The sequence below is a fragment of the Megalobrama amblycephala genome, linkage group LG16, assembly GCF_018812025.1.
Source record: "Megalobrama amblycephala isolate DHTTF-2021 linkage group LG16, ASM1881202v1, whole genome shotgun sequence".
NCBI classification, from domain to species: domain Eukaryota; kingdom Metazoa; phylum Chordata; class Actinopteri; order Cypriniformes; family Xenocyprididae; genus Megalobrama; species Megalobrama amblycephala.
The window spans coordinates 3193024-3208380 of record NC_063059.1 but is presented as its reverse complement, the minus strand read 5'-3'; the positions used below and the strand labels follow the sequence as shown (position 1 = coordinate 3208380).

Sequence of the window (15357 nt, the reverse complement as noted above, 5' to 3'; positions counted from 1 at the left end):
GATAATAAGAAACATTAGTAATAATTGAGCAACAAATCAGAATATTGGAATGATTAAAACAGAAAAAAACTTCTAATACATTTCTAATGAATAATTGTAATAATATTTATTTAACTTTTTATTGTATTTTTGATCAAATAAATGCAGACTTAGTGAGCATAAACTTCTTTCAAACACATTAAAGACTCTTAATTATTCCAAAGTATTGTCAGATACAGTAGTTAGTTTAAATTTTACATTTTCAAATACACTTTAGAAGAACTGAGATATCAGTTGGTCGACCATTTATTAAAATGAACTTTTAATGCACCGAATATAAGATATTGACCAGAACATAAGAGAAATGAAGGTATCCTTACGCCAGAGGCTTGAGAAGAGCATCAAATTCTTCAGGATCCAGAGATGTGACTTCAGCTGGGAGTTTCTTCAGCAGGGAAAGATACTGCACAAGAAATGGATGATCAAGACTAAGATGTGGACCATATTTCATGACAATAGTCAAGAGTCTGTCTACATGTAGTCTCAGCCACGGACTGATGGCTGAACGTCTCATGCATAAGACACGCAAAATGGGAAACACCTTAGGAGATTCAAAGTCATCATCTGATTGATTGAATTCTACAGATTTCCAGAAGATGTGTGTCACATTCTTTAACCGTCCACCTGGAAACAAATGTCATGATGACAAACCCCCTCATGGAAAAAGAATGATGTCATGTTTACAACTGTGACAACGAGCGCTTAACCAGGATCAACTAAATGCTGGATTTTCAAAAGTATGTGAAGTTCACGGCTCCATTGTTGCAGTAAACTTGCACAACGTTCTTGAATGAATAATTTATTAGATGCACGCCGGTCTGTTACTTTTCACGCCCTTAAACGTGTTGCAGAACAAAACAAACTGTGATTGGTTGTATTACATGTCAGTCAAACGTCTTCTCGGGCTGCAAGTCCAGACTGACGGCAGTCCAGACCTTCTGCCGTCAGTCTGAAGGTCTGGCTACATGAGACTAGGCTACATTAGACTAGTTTCCTAGATGACCCCATGAACAATATTTAATATAATTCAATGTTTTAATTATAAGAGTCAGTACATTAAGAAATCATAATCACCATGTGGAGGTGAAGCGTCTGAGAGAAGTCTGTGAGGTCCAGTAGTTTGAGTAATTTGCGTTGTGTGTCCAGAGGTTTGAAGGAGAATCCACCGTTGAGCTCTGAAGATGCACAGAGCGACAGGAATCCAAGCACAGACAGGAAGGCTAAGTCTTGCCTAGATAAATGCTCCTCAGATAATGCACTCTTGGTCCCTATGATCGAAAATGAAGAAAAAAAAATCAATTATGTGATCTCAACAGCTGCGAAACATGAAATCACATCCCTGATTATATCTGGGAGTTCTCCAGTCTCTCTGAGCACCTGTGCTGAACTTTGAATCGCCAGCTTCGTCATTAGATTGACGAGGTCTGGAAGTGCTGTTTTGTGTCCCATCTCCATCTTCAAACAGATCAATCTCTTCCTGATTATCCGTTTGGTTTCTGGTCATATCCATATCTTCATCCATTGGGTCATTCTCCATGACTGTGTTGTCCTTTTTACTCGAGTTGGTCAACTGCAAAAGTAAAAGGTGCACTTTAGATGAGTGTCATTCTGGAACAAGTGTTGTCAAAAGTACTGACTTCGGTACCAAAACACTACTGAAATTACTTAGAAGACATGTTAGGGTTCTTTAGAGATATAATGTTCCAGCAAGTCAATTACTAAAGAAGCATGTCAAAATTATTCAGGAAAATAAGAGTTTCATATCAAGGTGATAAAATGTTGTGTAGCAAAAATGAGTACACCCTGCTAAAAGTTACTAAATAAAATGAAATAAAAATGTTCTGGTGTAAGTTTAAGGCAATGTTCGATCAACAGGTAAGTATGCTGAACCAAAACATTTAAAAAGAAGTAATTTCATGACAATTAAAAGTGTTATATAGCCCACTGAATCATTCTCAGACTTAATGCTGACAACAATGGAAGCACTTGGGAGAGAATCATCAGGAGACTTATTTCTTAGCCCAAAAGAGGACAGTGGTACAAGAGGATTACCAAATCATTGTTTTAAGTGTGAAAATATAGCAAAAGTAACACAGAAATTCAAAAACAATGGACTTGTGACAAAGCCCCTGAAATAATCAGGCCTTCATTTTAAGCTTTCATTTAGGGATGAGGGATTTTTTTGCTAGACAAAGAGCAGGATAAATACCAAATGAGTGTCTCAGAGCCAGCAAAAGCTATGAAAAGAGTGAGTGTTGATCTCACAGAGTAAGATGCAGCCTGCAGAAATGACATTGTTGTTGTTCTCACTGGATCTACCTACTGTAGCCAAAGGTCAATAAAGTCACTTAGCCATTTCCAAAGCCCATTTAGGTGTATATGACTTTCTTTTTTCAGTCAAACACAATCAGAGTTATATTTAAAATATTCTGGCTCTTCCAAGCTTTATAATGTGAGGTGAATAGTACAAAATTTTGAAGCCCAAAAAGCACATCCATCATAAAAGTAATCCATGCGACTTTAGAGGGTTAATAAAGGCCTTCTGAAGTGAAGCAATGGGTTTTTGTTAGAAAAATATCCATATTTATAACTTTATAGACTGTAATCACTATCTTCTGGTAACTTCCGTCCGCGTGTTCGCGAGAGTTCAGTGTATGACGTAGGAGTTAGTGTTGCATGATATACCGGTACTAGAAAGGTATCACGATACCCTGCTTTTAAAAACGGTCCGGTTCTTCATTTTATTAGTACCGGTACTTTGAGTGCCAGCCGTATTTCCTAATGTGCGACAGCAGAGGACAGTGTGCGTGCAGCGCGCTGTTTCTAAGGCAAATTGAGTGTGTTTATTCCTCTCAACTGCGCAACGGCTTTTATGGTGACGAAACGAGAGGTATGTTTGCAGACAGTTGAGAAAGCAGATGCACGAAGCGAAATATGGCATTATTTTGCTTACAATGCAAGCCCACGGACACCACAAAGTCCGTCTGCAAAAGATGTTACAAAATAACGCAAGCGAAGGGAGTCAAAAGCATCTTGCCGACAAACATCCCGATTTGTACAAAGAATTTAAAGAGCGACAGGTTAGTGAATGTGATACCAGCATTATGTTTATGCTCTCAAACATTAAATGAGTGTTTTTTATTTATTTATTTTACTCGTGCAAGCAGACCTCCGCAAAGAGGTGTATTATTGAGTGTAAGTTTAATAAGTGATTTTTGGTTGCAAAAATAAAATTAATTTAAAAATACATAAATATGTGAAGGTATATAGGCTACGGTTATTTTAAACCAATTTATGCTTGAATAACATTGCTCTAATTATTTACAGTAATCTAATAATTACAATAATCTTACTGTCAGAAACACCTACGGTACATGTATAAAAAAAAAAAAAGAGAAAAAAAACATAACAGCAAATAATTTACAAGAGCCGGAATATTTTTTAATATAACTCTGATTGTGTTTGACTGAAAGAATAAAGTCATATATACCTAAGATGGCTTGACAGTGAGTAAATTATGGGATAATTTTCATTTGTGGGTGAACTAACCTTTTAATTCATAGGGTGACATCTATGTAGTGTTTTATTTTTACATTACTTTATTCAATTTCTTAATTTAATGCTACTGTTAAATACACCTGTAGCTGAAAATATTAATGCACTGTTGATTTCAACTGTATATTATATTGTATTTGTCCTATTATTTGTAATTTGCATCTTTGTTCTTATTTTTTTAAAAACAAAGATAAAATAATAAATTGATGATGATTTTGGTTGTATCACCCACCTCTATTTTGGTCTACCATTTTGTTACCTTGTAGGGATACATTTTAAAAACTGAGAAATTAGTTTGTCTGTACTGCTCAGTGACTTGCAAAATCTTCTTCATTCTTCTTCTTCAAAAAAATCATGATAAGATTGTGGATTGCAATCCTGTTTGAAAAAAAAAAACTGTGATATGATGTGATATTTTTGCCATATTGCCCACCCCTAGAAGGTTGGTTGTAAAATCTCAATACATAAAAAATAAAAATTGAGGATTGTTTTTTCAAAAACATTAAAACATTTTTTGGTGATCAAATGTACTTTTTTGTTGCTTATTCATAAACAAACATGTCTCCTGTAACTTCCTGTAGATTCATGGATCATTCAGGAGACATGGACATCTGTAATAAAGTGTCGGGATGCCCGTAAGTCTCACCAACTGCTTGGATATGTCACACAGGTCATTCAGCAACCTCCCAGGCAAAGTCTTCATGAATAAAATGCGAGAGATGGTGGAAACTTTGTCATCCTAGAAAAAAATATTAAATCCGTAGAATCATTTTGAGGTTACTGGATTATTTTTTTTTAAAAAGGACCAATCTATGAACCTGACTGACCAAAACATTGAGAAGAACTGACTTCACAAATCAGAAATCACCTTGGCTTACAAGGACGTTTTACTCGACACAAGAGCCCATGACACATTTTAGAGCTGAAAAATATGTATATTAATCCTGTAGCTCAAACAACAGAGCAAAGTTGCTACACTAGCAACAGTGAGGGCCATGGGTTTTCCCAGGGATTGCATTGATTGAACTGATTAAATATGTACTTGGAATTCAACATAAGCCGCTTTAGATAAAAGCTTATGCCAAATCCATAAATGAAATGAAAAGTCCCTTCCATGACCTTTAAAGAGACAATCCACCCAAAAATGTAAACTTTGTCACTTGCCATACAACAGAAGTTAATGGGCTCCAATGTTGTTCAGTTTCCAACATTCTTCAAAGTGTTTTCTTTTGTTTTCCACAGAAGAATGAAAGCCAACCAGGTTTGGATCAACATGAGGGTGAGTAAATGACACAATTTACATTTTTGAGTGGAATATCCCTTTAAGAAACATTGGATTTTTGATTTAAACAGATTTAACTGAAAATATAAAAATGTATGCATCATTTTATAACTTATTACTACAGTATTTGTAAAATATAAAACTATAAATACTGAATAAGCAAATATTTGTTAGAAATAACAGTCATACCTTGTATTTGGAGAAATAATACAGCTTACCTTTTCTCTTCTACAAATACTATCAGAGCACAACAGCATCACTGACTGAACTGATTTGATGGTCTCATTCTCAGCCAATCTGCTCTTTGCCGTTGATATGTAATGACTAAATTCCTGAACCAATGCCTATAATGGAAAGAAAAGGTAATTAAATACCAGGATCTAGATTTATTCCTATGCATTTTAAATCAAATAATTAAGCTTCTGTTTTATTCACACCTATAATGTGTAATCATAAATGCATTTTGAATTAAAGCTCCAAATTGTTGTGGAAACAACAGAAATACAGTATTTTAAATGTTTTATATTTAAAATGTTTGTTTAATAGCATCCTTTTACTAGAGCTATTTATATTGTTTTTATTATTATTATATTTCTTTTAATTTCTGAGAATAAAATTAGTAATTATAGCAATTATAATTTAAGTAAACAAAGGGGTTATGACAGATTTTTTTTTTAGTATTTTAATTTGTTCCTTGATGTTTACTTACAATGTACATTTTTTGCACAAAAAACCCAAACAAACAAATGTATATGCAGAAAAACGATTATTTTCAACCCTCATTCTGACCCCTGTCTAAAACAATCAGTTTTTAAGGAGCGGCTCCTTTAAGGCTTGTCAGTAAACGGTCACTGTAATGATTGGCTAAATGCATAGGGAACGGTATCAACGAACATTACTGCACGTGTAAGTGTTTTGAAAACATTAACCATATAAAACTGTAATTTAATTGTTTACTTACGGTTTGCAATAGAAACAATCATTTCTCTGAGACCTCCATTACACTGTGCCTTGTTTACAAAATCTGCAGTCAAATCCTCTGAACAAACCTCCGACACGATCCACGAAGCAATAAAAAGAAATAAGCGGTTTAAACTAGCGAATTTTGGCGAATGTTTTTCTTCCATTTGTCCTGTTGTGGACAGACTGTGGAGTATGTCCGAAACACACATCTGTATACTGTATCAGTGTAGACAGCATCACTGATTATAATGACTTCTGTTTGATTTTGACGCGATGCTCACATCCAGTGAAGGGAAGTGTCAGCTATTATGCAACTGAACGCCAGTGGGCGGGGCCTATGGTGCGATGATGTATAACTATTCGATGATATCTTGCTCTGGAGGCAGTGATATGCAAATTATTTGCCTGTGTGACATCACAGATCCCACAATATCAAAAAGAGCCGTTTTTGGAGCTTGATTACATAAGTGCTTTGTTTATAACAAGGAGGACATTTTAAGCTATGAGACTTGCAGGATGTTTTAATGGTACAAAGACCTCTTATAGGTCAAAAGATCAAGCCAATTTGATTTCTCATGTCATGACCCCTTTAAAACAATATCAAAATAAATGGATATCATGGATGGAAAATCCCACCTTGGCTTTTAGGAAGAGGGGAGAGTGACAGGCCTGTTCTTCTGTGAGGAGTCCAATACACACGTAAGCAGCCAGAACTCCAGTGAGCAGCGAAACACAACGCAGCACACACTCGTGAGGAGAGTTTGAACTCTGTGGAGTGAGTGAAGGCAAAATCTTGCATGAGAAACATGAAGACACTACAGATCAGATCTCACTGCAATAAACAGTTCATGGTTTACACAGTGTGAATTTTTATTGATTAGTTTCAGCCCTCAGTTTTACCATTGTGAAGCAAAATGAGTCTATTATTAAAAAAAAATAGTATTTAGGGGTTCAAGCGTGTAGCACTGAAACCCTATTGTAACTGTTAAAATTTCCAAGGATCAGCATTCTCCCGTAAAAGTGAAAACATATATGGCCTTTTTACACGTGCTTAAAGGCCTTAAAGTGCTTGAACCCCGATATAGCTATATTTTTACTTTTTTTCCACAATGTTGTTATCGACATGCTACCTATGTACCAGTGCTTTTGACATTCATATTCTATGATACAGCCTACTATACTTACATCAGGAGAGTAGCAGTTAAAGAGCTGCTCAGCGACAGACAGGAGACTGTGCTCTAGTTTGCTTCTGAGAGCTTGAATAACAGTGAACTGTGGTTTCTCTGAGTAAACACTATCTCTATCAACCGTAACTTCAGCACTGGGGTGTGTGTCATCAAAAGTGAACTGCAGGAAGAGACTCTCAACTTCCCGCAAAGTGTCTTTGCCCTCAGTGATGGAAGAACTCTGAGAAGAGAAACTGTACAGGACACAAAGACATATTATTAAACATTAGAAACAATTCTCAACACCTTTTAACCCTCTGGAGTCTGAGGCTGATTTGGGGACTGGAGAAGTTTTAACATGCCCTGACATTTGTGCTTTTTTCATTTGTTCATAAACACATTAATGACACAAGTGTCATTACACTGTATTCAACACAAACTAGGCTACCATAATATGTGAGGAACATGTATGTACATGTTTGTGTTTTTGAAGGAATAACGTTTATGCGTGGTTATTGAAAAAACAAAAAACTTAAGTCACTGAAATAAGGCCAAAAAAAGTATATTAAATCTGTGTTCATAAGACTTCTGGGTATTGGAGATTGTAGACTAGAGTTTTTGCTTCAGAATTATGTAAAAATTATGCTGCCTACTCCTTCATATAAAACAATATATTGATTTAGTTTTTGTAAGACACTTTTTGTCAAGAAACACAGTATGCATGGAGGCGTGAATGATCATGAATAATGGGTCATTTACACCTGAGAAGGCAAAAGAATCACATAATAATGACCTGAAATGACTTGCATATTAATGAGGCCTTTCAGTCAGGTAGGGTGTGAAAAAACCCTCTGTAATCATGTCTCAGCTCAATTTAAAATAATGGTATTCTATTATATTCTTTAAAATATAATGTATTTCTGTGATTCAAAGTGCCTGAACAATTATGTTACCTCTATGGCATTTCATATAGGCTTTTAGCTTAAAGCATGCACATTTGGAGAAATATTGATGGATTCTTATATGTTTATGTCAAATTTCTATACAGAGGAGTAATATTTATTCTATATTTATTCTATATGTGACCTGATCCAGCAAAATGAGTCACAGTGACCCAAATTTCAAAATTAAGATTTTGGTATCAATGGAAAGATGAGACAATAAGCTTTAAAATGATATCCTAGTCAAAGTCATTTTAAAGATATACCCATTTTAATTATGGTCGTCTGCCCTCTTTTTCCAATTGAAAACCTGAGAAAATCGCTTTTAAAATTTTTTGCCCGTTTTTTTGTTGATATCTTTCAAAATCCATTGCATTTAAAGGGATAAACTATTTATTTTACAGCTTAATTTGACCAAAGACATTTTTATATATATATATAAATGCTATTAAACCAGGCTGAAGCTCAAATTCTTTTAAAGTATTTATTTGAATTAACCCTTTAAGACCTGAAGGCTTTTTTAGAGTTCTTTTTTTTTTTTTTTTTTCTGAGCGACACACACAAAAGTAAAGACTCATAACTCCAAAACTCTAGCAAGGAGAGTCAAAAGGTAGGTATCATTTGATAGAAAACATTCCATTTGGACATTATCTTGCTGAGAAACAGCTGATAAAAGACAAAAAATATATATAATTTTTAAAAAATAATTTTTCTTTTTTTATTTGACATGGAATAACTCAGGAACACAATAAGATCGCTAAAAAATTATTTTTTGGTGATGCTCTCCTATATGTGAGCTGCATCTGGTTCAAATTTCGTGGTGATATTATAAAGAATAGTTTGAAAAATTGTTGTTCATTTTTTCCGCAGCCAGGTGGCGCCAACGGGCGGTAAACTCCGGTTTAGAGGAGCTTCTCAGCACTCGTTAGGAGTTTTTTAAAATGGTTAGATGCATTAAAAAGATGAGATTCTAAGCTTTAAAATGATATCTATTATGTGTTATTCCACGTTGGAAAACGAACATGGATGGGTCCGGGAACATTGGATACACACTGCATCCCGGAGAGATGAGAGACATGTTTTTAGCCAACTATGTTAAATCATTTCGTGAGTAATATCTTGTGATCAACGCAATATATTATATTGATTTTGGATTCATTTTAATCTTGAGAATCTGCTTTAAATATTGATGTGCGATTTTTATGATCTGTGCATTTTTCTTGAAGTTATGAGCATGTGAAATATACATACCTGTATTCAGTTAGCGGCTGGGCTGTTTTTGTTGTAAACGCATATTACTCAGACTCATTAGAGGGTGAAAACAATGCAACAGAAGCATGTTGGAGGCTTGATATGAAAGTTTAAAGTCTTTGGTTTTGTATGCAAAAAGAATTTTTGTGCTACCTATATGGATTCAATTTTTATTGGCTTTTAAAGAGAGACACGCAAATGGGAGTTTTATTTTATAAGGCGCGCTAGTCTGACAGGAGGATGGCTGGACCGATCGCGTGCCTGTCAGTCGAAACGGGGCTTCCCATTGTTAAAAATCAGCGTTTAGGTCAGTATGTTTACATTTCTAAGTTTTTTGATTGGTTCTATACAACGTGTAACACCATATTTGTAGAGCAGAGATAATGACATTTCAGGGGATACTGGGAAATGCTCATAAGTGACGAGAGGAGTTGAGAAGTTCATTTCCAGCGAATTTAGTAAAACCATGTCAAATTTAATAGCCATTTAAATACCTTTACTCAATTATCTGGACTACGAAACTTTGGGAGATTATTTTTGAAAGTCTGTTCTTTGAAATTAGCTTAAAAAAATTTTTTTGATTTTTTCATTGTTTTTCCACATTATCGGCCCATATCTTAAAATAGAACGTTGCGACTTCCGACTCATTTCGCCAGATCGGGTCACATATATATCATCACTATGAGTGCTGGATACAATTCATACTTGCAGCCGGAGGGCGCTCTGTGCACCTTTAGGCCACAAATCCATATAAAGAAGAAGAAGAACCAGGAACTAACTACATGTCTTCTAGAGTTCACTAACCATGCTTTACAACAACGCTTTAACATCCAGATAAACACTTTTCAAGACAATAAATACACGATTGAGACGATGAATGCATGTATTGACTGAATTTGCGTCTCAATAGCGCTGACTCTGTGGGTGTGGCCGCATTAGCGGATAATGAGCTGAATCACTGACTTCTGACATGGCTCTCTTTTCATACAGATTACATAAACACAGAAGGTTTGTTTTCGATTTGACTTACACGATTTAAAACCTGACATTTCAGCGTTTCTTTAGACATAAGTTTAATTTTTTTGTCATTAGTATTCACTAAGTTACAGTTCATTTTCTGAGAACTATCAGATTGGAGTTCGTTCAGAGGGAGACGAGAGATCACGCATCATGTTAGTTTTCTTTATTTTACAAAAAGCACAACATTTTGTTTTTACTCTGAGTGTACACAAATAAAAGAAGATATTCCACAGATTAAAATGGTGTATAACTCTTAATTGTATGTGCAACATTGACGGAGTATTTTGAGTCTCTTTCACACTGGTAAGAAAAAAACGCGGTGGTATTGCCGGCGATACCCTCAGACCTCAGAGTGTTAAAGTCACCATGAAATCAATATTGACAATTCTTTTTTTTTTTTTTTTCTTTTTTTTTTTAAATGGGATATTGCAGTATTTATTATAAATGATTTATCTGTGTATCTTGAGGTAAATATGTACTATAAGTATATTTAGAAGTTTTTAAATATATTTTAAACGTTTAAGAAAATAATATTTAAGATGCTTAATTAAGATAGCTATGTTTCCATCCACCTATTTTTATGTGCATTTTAGGATATCACATTAAAAATGTGTAAACACGCTGGATGTAAACACCAGTGCGGATAAATTCTAAAAATGTGCAAAAAAACATATGCACTCAATTAAAGCGAATACATTTTTTAATCGAAGACATGCCCATAAACTTTTACCGGATAAATCCCTCGATGCGCAACAAAAAAAAAACTCAAGTGACTCTGCCTCAACAGCAGACGTGATTGGATAACTGGACTAACCAGCGGACCAAATTTCAAATGTTGGTTTGGTCGTTTTGAAATGCCTGAGCCAAAGTCCGTCATCAGAATGATTTGGTTTAATTTCCCAAAGACCAGTATCCAAACACAAGATAACATGACAGCTTCTACTGTGCGTTTCGTCTGCCACTCTGAGGTGCAAGTCATTTATGATGGAGGAAAAAATCCACAGTTTTTTCTCAGATTGCAGCTACTTTCATTTTTATTACAGATATTGTGCCCTAATTTCCCAGGCAGGAAGTGATGATTTTGTTCGCTTGAATACATGGGAAGAAAACGCTGTTTTATTCTCAAATGTTTTTATGCAATATTCCAATTTTGCACATAAGTTAAATGTGCAACTGGATGGAAACAGCTAATGAAGGATACAGCAGTGTGTTCTTGTTATACACCAATAAAAGTTAACACTTTACAACAAGGTTTCATTAGTTAACATTAGTTACCTACTTTAGTTCACATGAACTAAGAATGAACAATACCTTCTACAGTATGTATTAATTAAATTAATTTTAAAATTTCAACATTTACTAATACATTATTAAAAATCAAATGCTGTTTTTGTTAATATTAGGTAATGCACTATGAACTAACAATTAATGACTGTATTTGTATTAACTAACATTAACAAAGATTAATAAATACTGTAACAAATGTTTTGCTCATGGTTATTTCATGTCAGTTTATACATTAACTAAAGTTAACAAATGAGACCTTATTGTAAAGTGTTACCAAAAAAAAAAAAAAAATTATAATAATAATAATAATATTGGCAAATGTAGTTGGTCATCCAGAGTACTCCATGCATACAAATCACAGTAGACCACTACAACAATAGTATGAGTAGTGTGTTATAGCCACTTTTGTTGGCCCACACTCACCTGTCTGGCTTCAGGCTGCCCATCAGAAACGTTAGTCCCGCCCTGCTGTCCTTCAGTGTCAAAGACACCAGAATTCTAGGAATGAGGTTCAATGGAAAATCCCTACAAAGACAAAGTATTATTCACAATGCTACCAATATTTACATTGGTTGCAACTTCAGTTGAACTTCAAAGGTGAAATGTGACCTTTCTGCACCACTAGAATTAGAGAAACTGAATAAAACTACAAATCACTAAACCATATTTTTGAAGAAAACCAGAGTGGTGCTTTCCCATGCAAATCTCGCCGCTATGCTATGCTAACAGGTGATCCAGAGATGCCGGACCTGGTGATAATGAGGTGAGGTTTGCAGTTCTCCTCCGTCTCCTCATTGTGTTCGTTCATGACCAGCCAGCTGATGATGGAGTCTCTCAGAGTGGGCGACTCTCCACCCGTCTCCATCAGCACGCCACTGATGACGTCGTGACTGTGAACACTTTTAGGGACGGAGCACTTCAACAAGGCCTGGGCCAAGCTCTGGGCACCCTCCCTAAAGAGAAGCAATAAGAAGTGAACATTACCGAGAGTTTGGAAAGATTAAATAAATATTCCAAGTTAAATACAAATAGATATTAAAGGGGATCTATTATCCCCCGTTTCAATAAGTCTCTGGTGTCTCCAGAATGTGTCTGTGAAGTTTCAGCTCAAAATCCCCCACAGATCATTTATTATAGCTTGTCAAATTTGCCCCTATTTGGCTGTGAGCAAAAACACGCCGTTTTTGTGTGTGTCCTTTAAATGCAAATGAGCTGCTGATCCCGCCCCCTTTCCAGAAGAGGGCGGAGCTTTAACAGCTCAACAACAACAAAGCTGGAGAATCTCACGCAGCCAAAATGAGGATCGTCAGTAACGGTGTTCAGCCTTACATTGTTCAAACCGGAGTCGACACTGATGGAGAGACTCAGGAAGAAGTTACAACTTTTAGGACGTTTCTGAACGGTTAGTGGATAAATTTATGTAGTTGCTGTGGAGTTGATTCAAGCATGTGCCATCATGTTAATCTTTTGTGCAAATCCAGTGTTGAATTGACCCTCGTTTTGAGCTGAAACTTCAGACACATTCTGGGGACACCAGAGACTTATATTACATCTTAGAGGCATTATTGGTCCCCTTTAAATTGTTTTTGAAATTTCTGCTCATTTAAAATTTTTGTCAGTGTTAATTGTCGAAATTGTTAAAATGATTTCTGATCATTTTGGAAACATTGAAAATCATAAATATATAAACCTACTCATATGGGATATAATTTAGGATCAAAAACCTGGTATTTTTATTCATTTATTTGTTATAAAGAAAACTCAATGTAATAATGCATATATTTATAGACATAAAAATTACTCTGCCAAAGAAGTTAATATATATATATATATATATATATATATATATATATATATATATATATATATATATATATATATATATATATATATATATTCAGTATATTACTGTAAATGATTTTTTTTATAACTTGAGAGATGAGTGCAAATTATTTTCTGCATAAAAGATTGTTGTGTTTAACTTTGACAATACTCCAATATTTTTACACTCAAACTGTGCTTGAACATAGTGCAAAGAAACTCACAGAGAGGGCTTGCAAACAGCAGCAGAGAAGACCTTCCAGAACTCTCTATCCACAGGCACCAGAGATTCTTGCACTATTGTGCGCAGCAGTTCCAGACACAAACTGCCGGTGGTCTGGGTTGAGCTGACTCCACGCAGAGCCAGAGCCCAAACTCTGGCCCACAGACGGCCCAGCTCAGCTGCATGAGCCGAGGAGTTCGCTGAGCTCTTGGCATGGCAGAGTGCCACCTCCCTCAGGCAGCGCAGGACGTGCGGCCCCCTCTCGCCCCGACGCTGCTGTTCACCCTGAAGCTGGCAGAGCAGCCCCAGCAGAGGCACAAGATCATCTGCTGGCAGGATGGAGGGGTATTTGGATATCAGAGCAGCTGTGACCTGTAACCTGTTGATGAACATAAAGAGTTACTACACTGCAAACAAACAATGTTAGGATACTAGGGTTGTCAAACATACCAGTGCTACCGGCACCAGTCAGTACAAAAAAAATTTGACAGTACCAGCATTTCTGCAGTACTGAGTATATTTGCTAGCCACTGAAGCTGCATTTGTGTTTGTTTGAGCGCTCTCTAAATCAATGGTTTCTATTTACGGTGTGTTTTTAATTTTCATTAATTTGAATTAATTCATTTTTAAAAAAATCAGTTTGAATGAATGATTCAATGACTCACTCATAAAGACTTCACTTGTTTCATTACTGGATGAATCAGAGTTTTTTAATGAATGATGAATGATTCAATGACAAATACATTTTTAACAGTCACTTGTCGCCACCTATTGGTGTAATAATGTAATTGATACAATCGTTATTTGAAGCGTCAAGTTACTTTCAAAAGGCGATTTACTCTATTTTGATTGCTACAGTTGACATCAGTGTTTATATCCAAACTATAAACTATTATCCCAGTACTTCTGTGATCATTTGAATTATTGTAACAGAAATAATGGTTGAAAAGATATCTATACATTAAAAACTGCTCTCCCTGGCTCAGCGGCAGCGCGAACACAGATCTGAATGTTTGCAGTGATCATACTTGTCAGAGGTTTAATAAACAGAGCTGAATCATCGTCATTTAGGAATAAAATTGTGTGGGTGTTTGAATCCAGACCGCGATCTCTTAACAATTAATCATGCAACTCGAGTACCAACTACTGACAACCGATTAAGATACTGTACTTGAACATTTTTCTTGAAAGGGTACGAATAAAAGCTTGAAACTTTGATAAAGCATGTAAAATGATTATTATTAAATCAACTTTTCTTTTCATTTTATATGAAGTTTGGAATTTAATATTGGGACATCTGAATAAGCCTTAAAATGCTGATGTAATGCAGATGCAAAAATGTAATAAAAAGATAAAAATTATATAAATAAATAAATAAAAAAAATAAAAATAAAAAATGATGCTGAAAGGATTTAAATGAAGGATTATTTGTGCTTTAAATTTTCAAATAAAACTGTACCAGGGTATAATGTCGAAGTCGCTGTGTTGGGGCTGAAGTTTGGTTCGTATCACCTCCCAATTTGTCAGCGGTTGCTCGATGCGCCTGCGTTTGCAGCTCTGCGGACTGTCCCGCTGGGTATCCCGACAGACTGATGATGTCACTTCCTGAACGTGAGTGCTTCGACTGAACAACTAGAGAAACACGGCACATTCATGAACACTGTATGCAATTAGAAATCAACAAATCAGAATTTGATGGAAACAAGTCATGCACAAGACCACACTGACCATGTGCTTTGTAATTATGAAAAAGCACTGGTGCGTACCACAGTACAGTGATGATGATAATACTATGGGCCTCGAACACAT

At 35.5% G+C, this 15357-nt stretch overlaps 1 protein-coding gene across 1 annotated transcript in view; it reads right to left on the bottom strand.

The window, feature by feature from the left end:
- Positions 1-15357, bottom strand: part of atm (ATM serine/threonine kinase) — a 74710-nt gene that overhangs the window by 53478 nt on the left and 5875 nt on the right. Inside the window, exons 8-18 of the mRNA XM_048160175.1 lie at positions 15008-15180; positions 13550-13927; positions 12254-12457; positions 11928-12029; positions 7025-7259; positions 6476-6607; positions 5095-5220; positions 4241-4333; positions 1417-1609; positions 1114-1307; positions 360-442 (exon numbers count right to left, since the gene is read on the bottom strand). Of these exons, the coding sequence (XP_048016132.1) occupies positions 360-442; positions 1114-1307; positions 1417-1609; positions 4241-4333; positions 5095-5220; positions 6476-6607; positions 7025-7259; positions 11928-12029; positions 12254-12457; positions 13550-13927; positions 15008-15180 (1913 nt within the window). The remainder of the gene's footprint in view (positions 1-359; positions 443-1113; positions 1308-1416; positions 1610-4240; positions 4334-5094; positions 5221-6475; positions 6608-7024; positions 7260-11927; positions 12030-12253; positions 12458-13549; positions 13928-15007; positions 15181-15357) is intronic.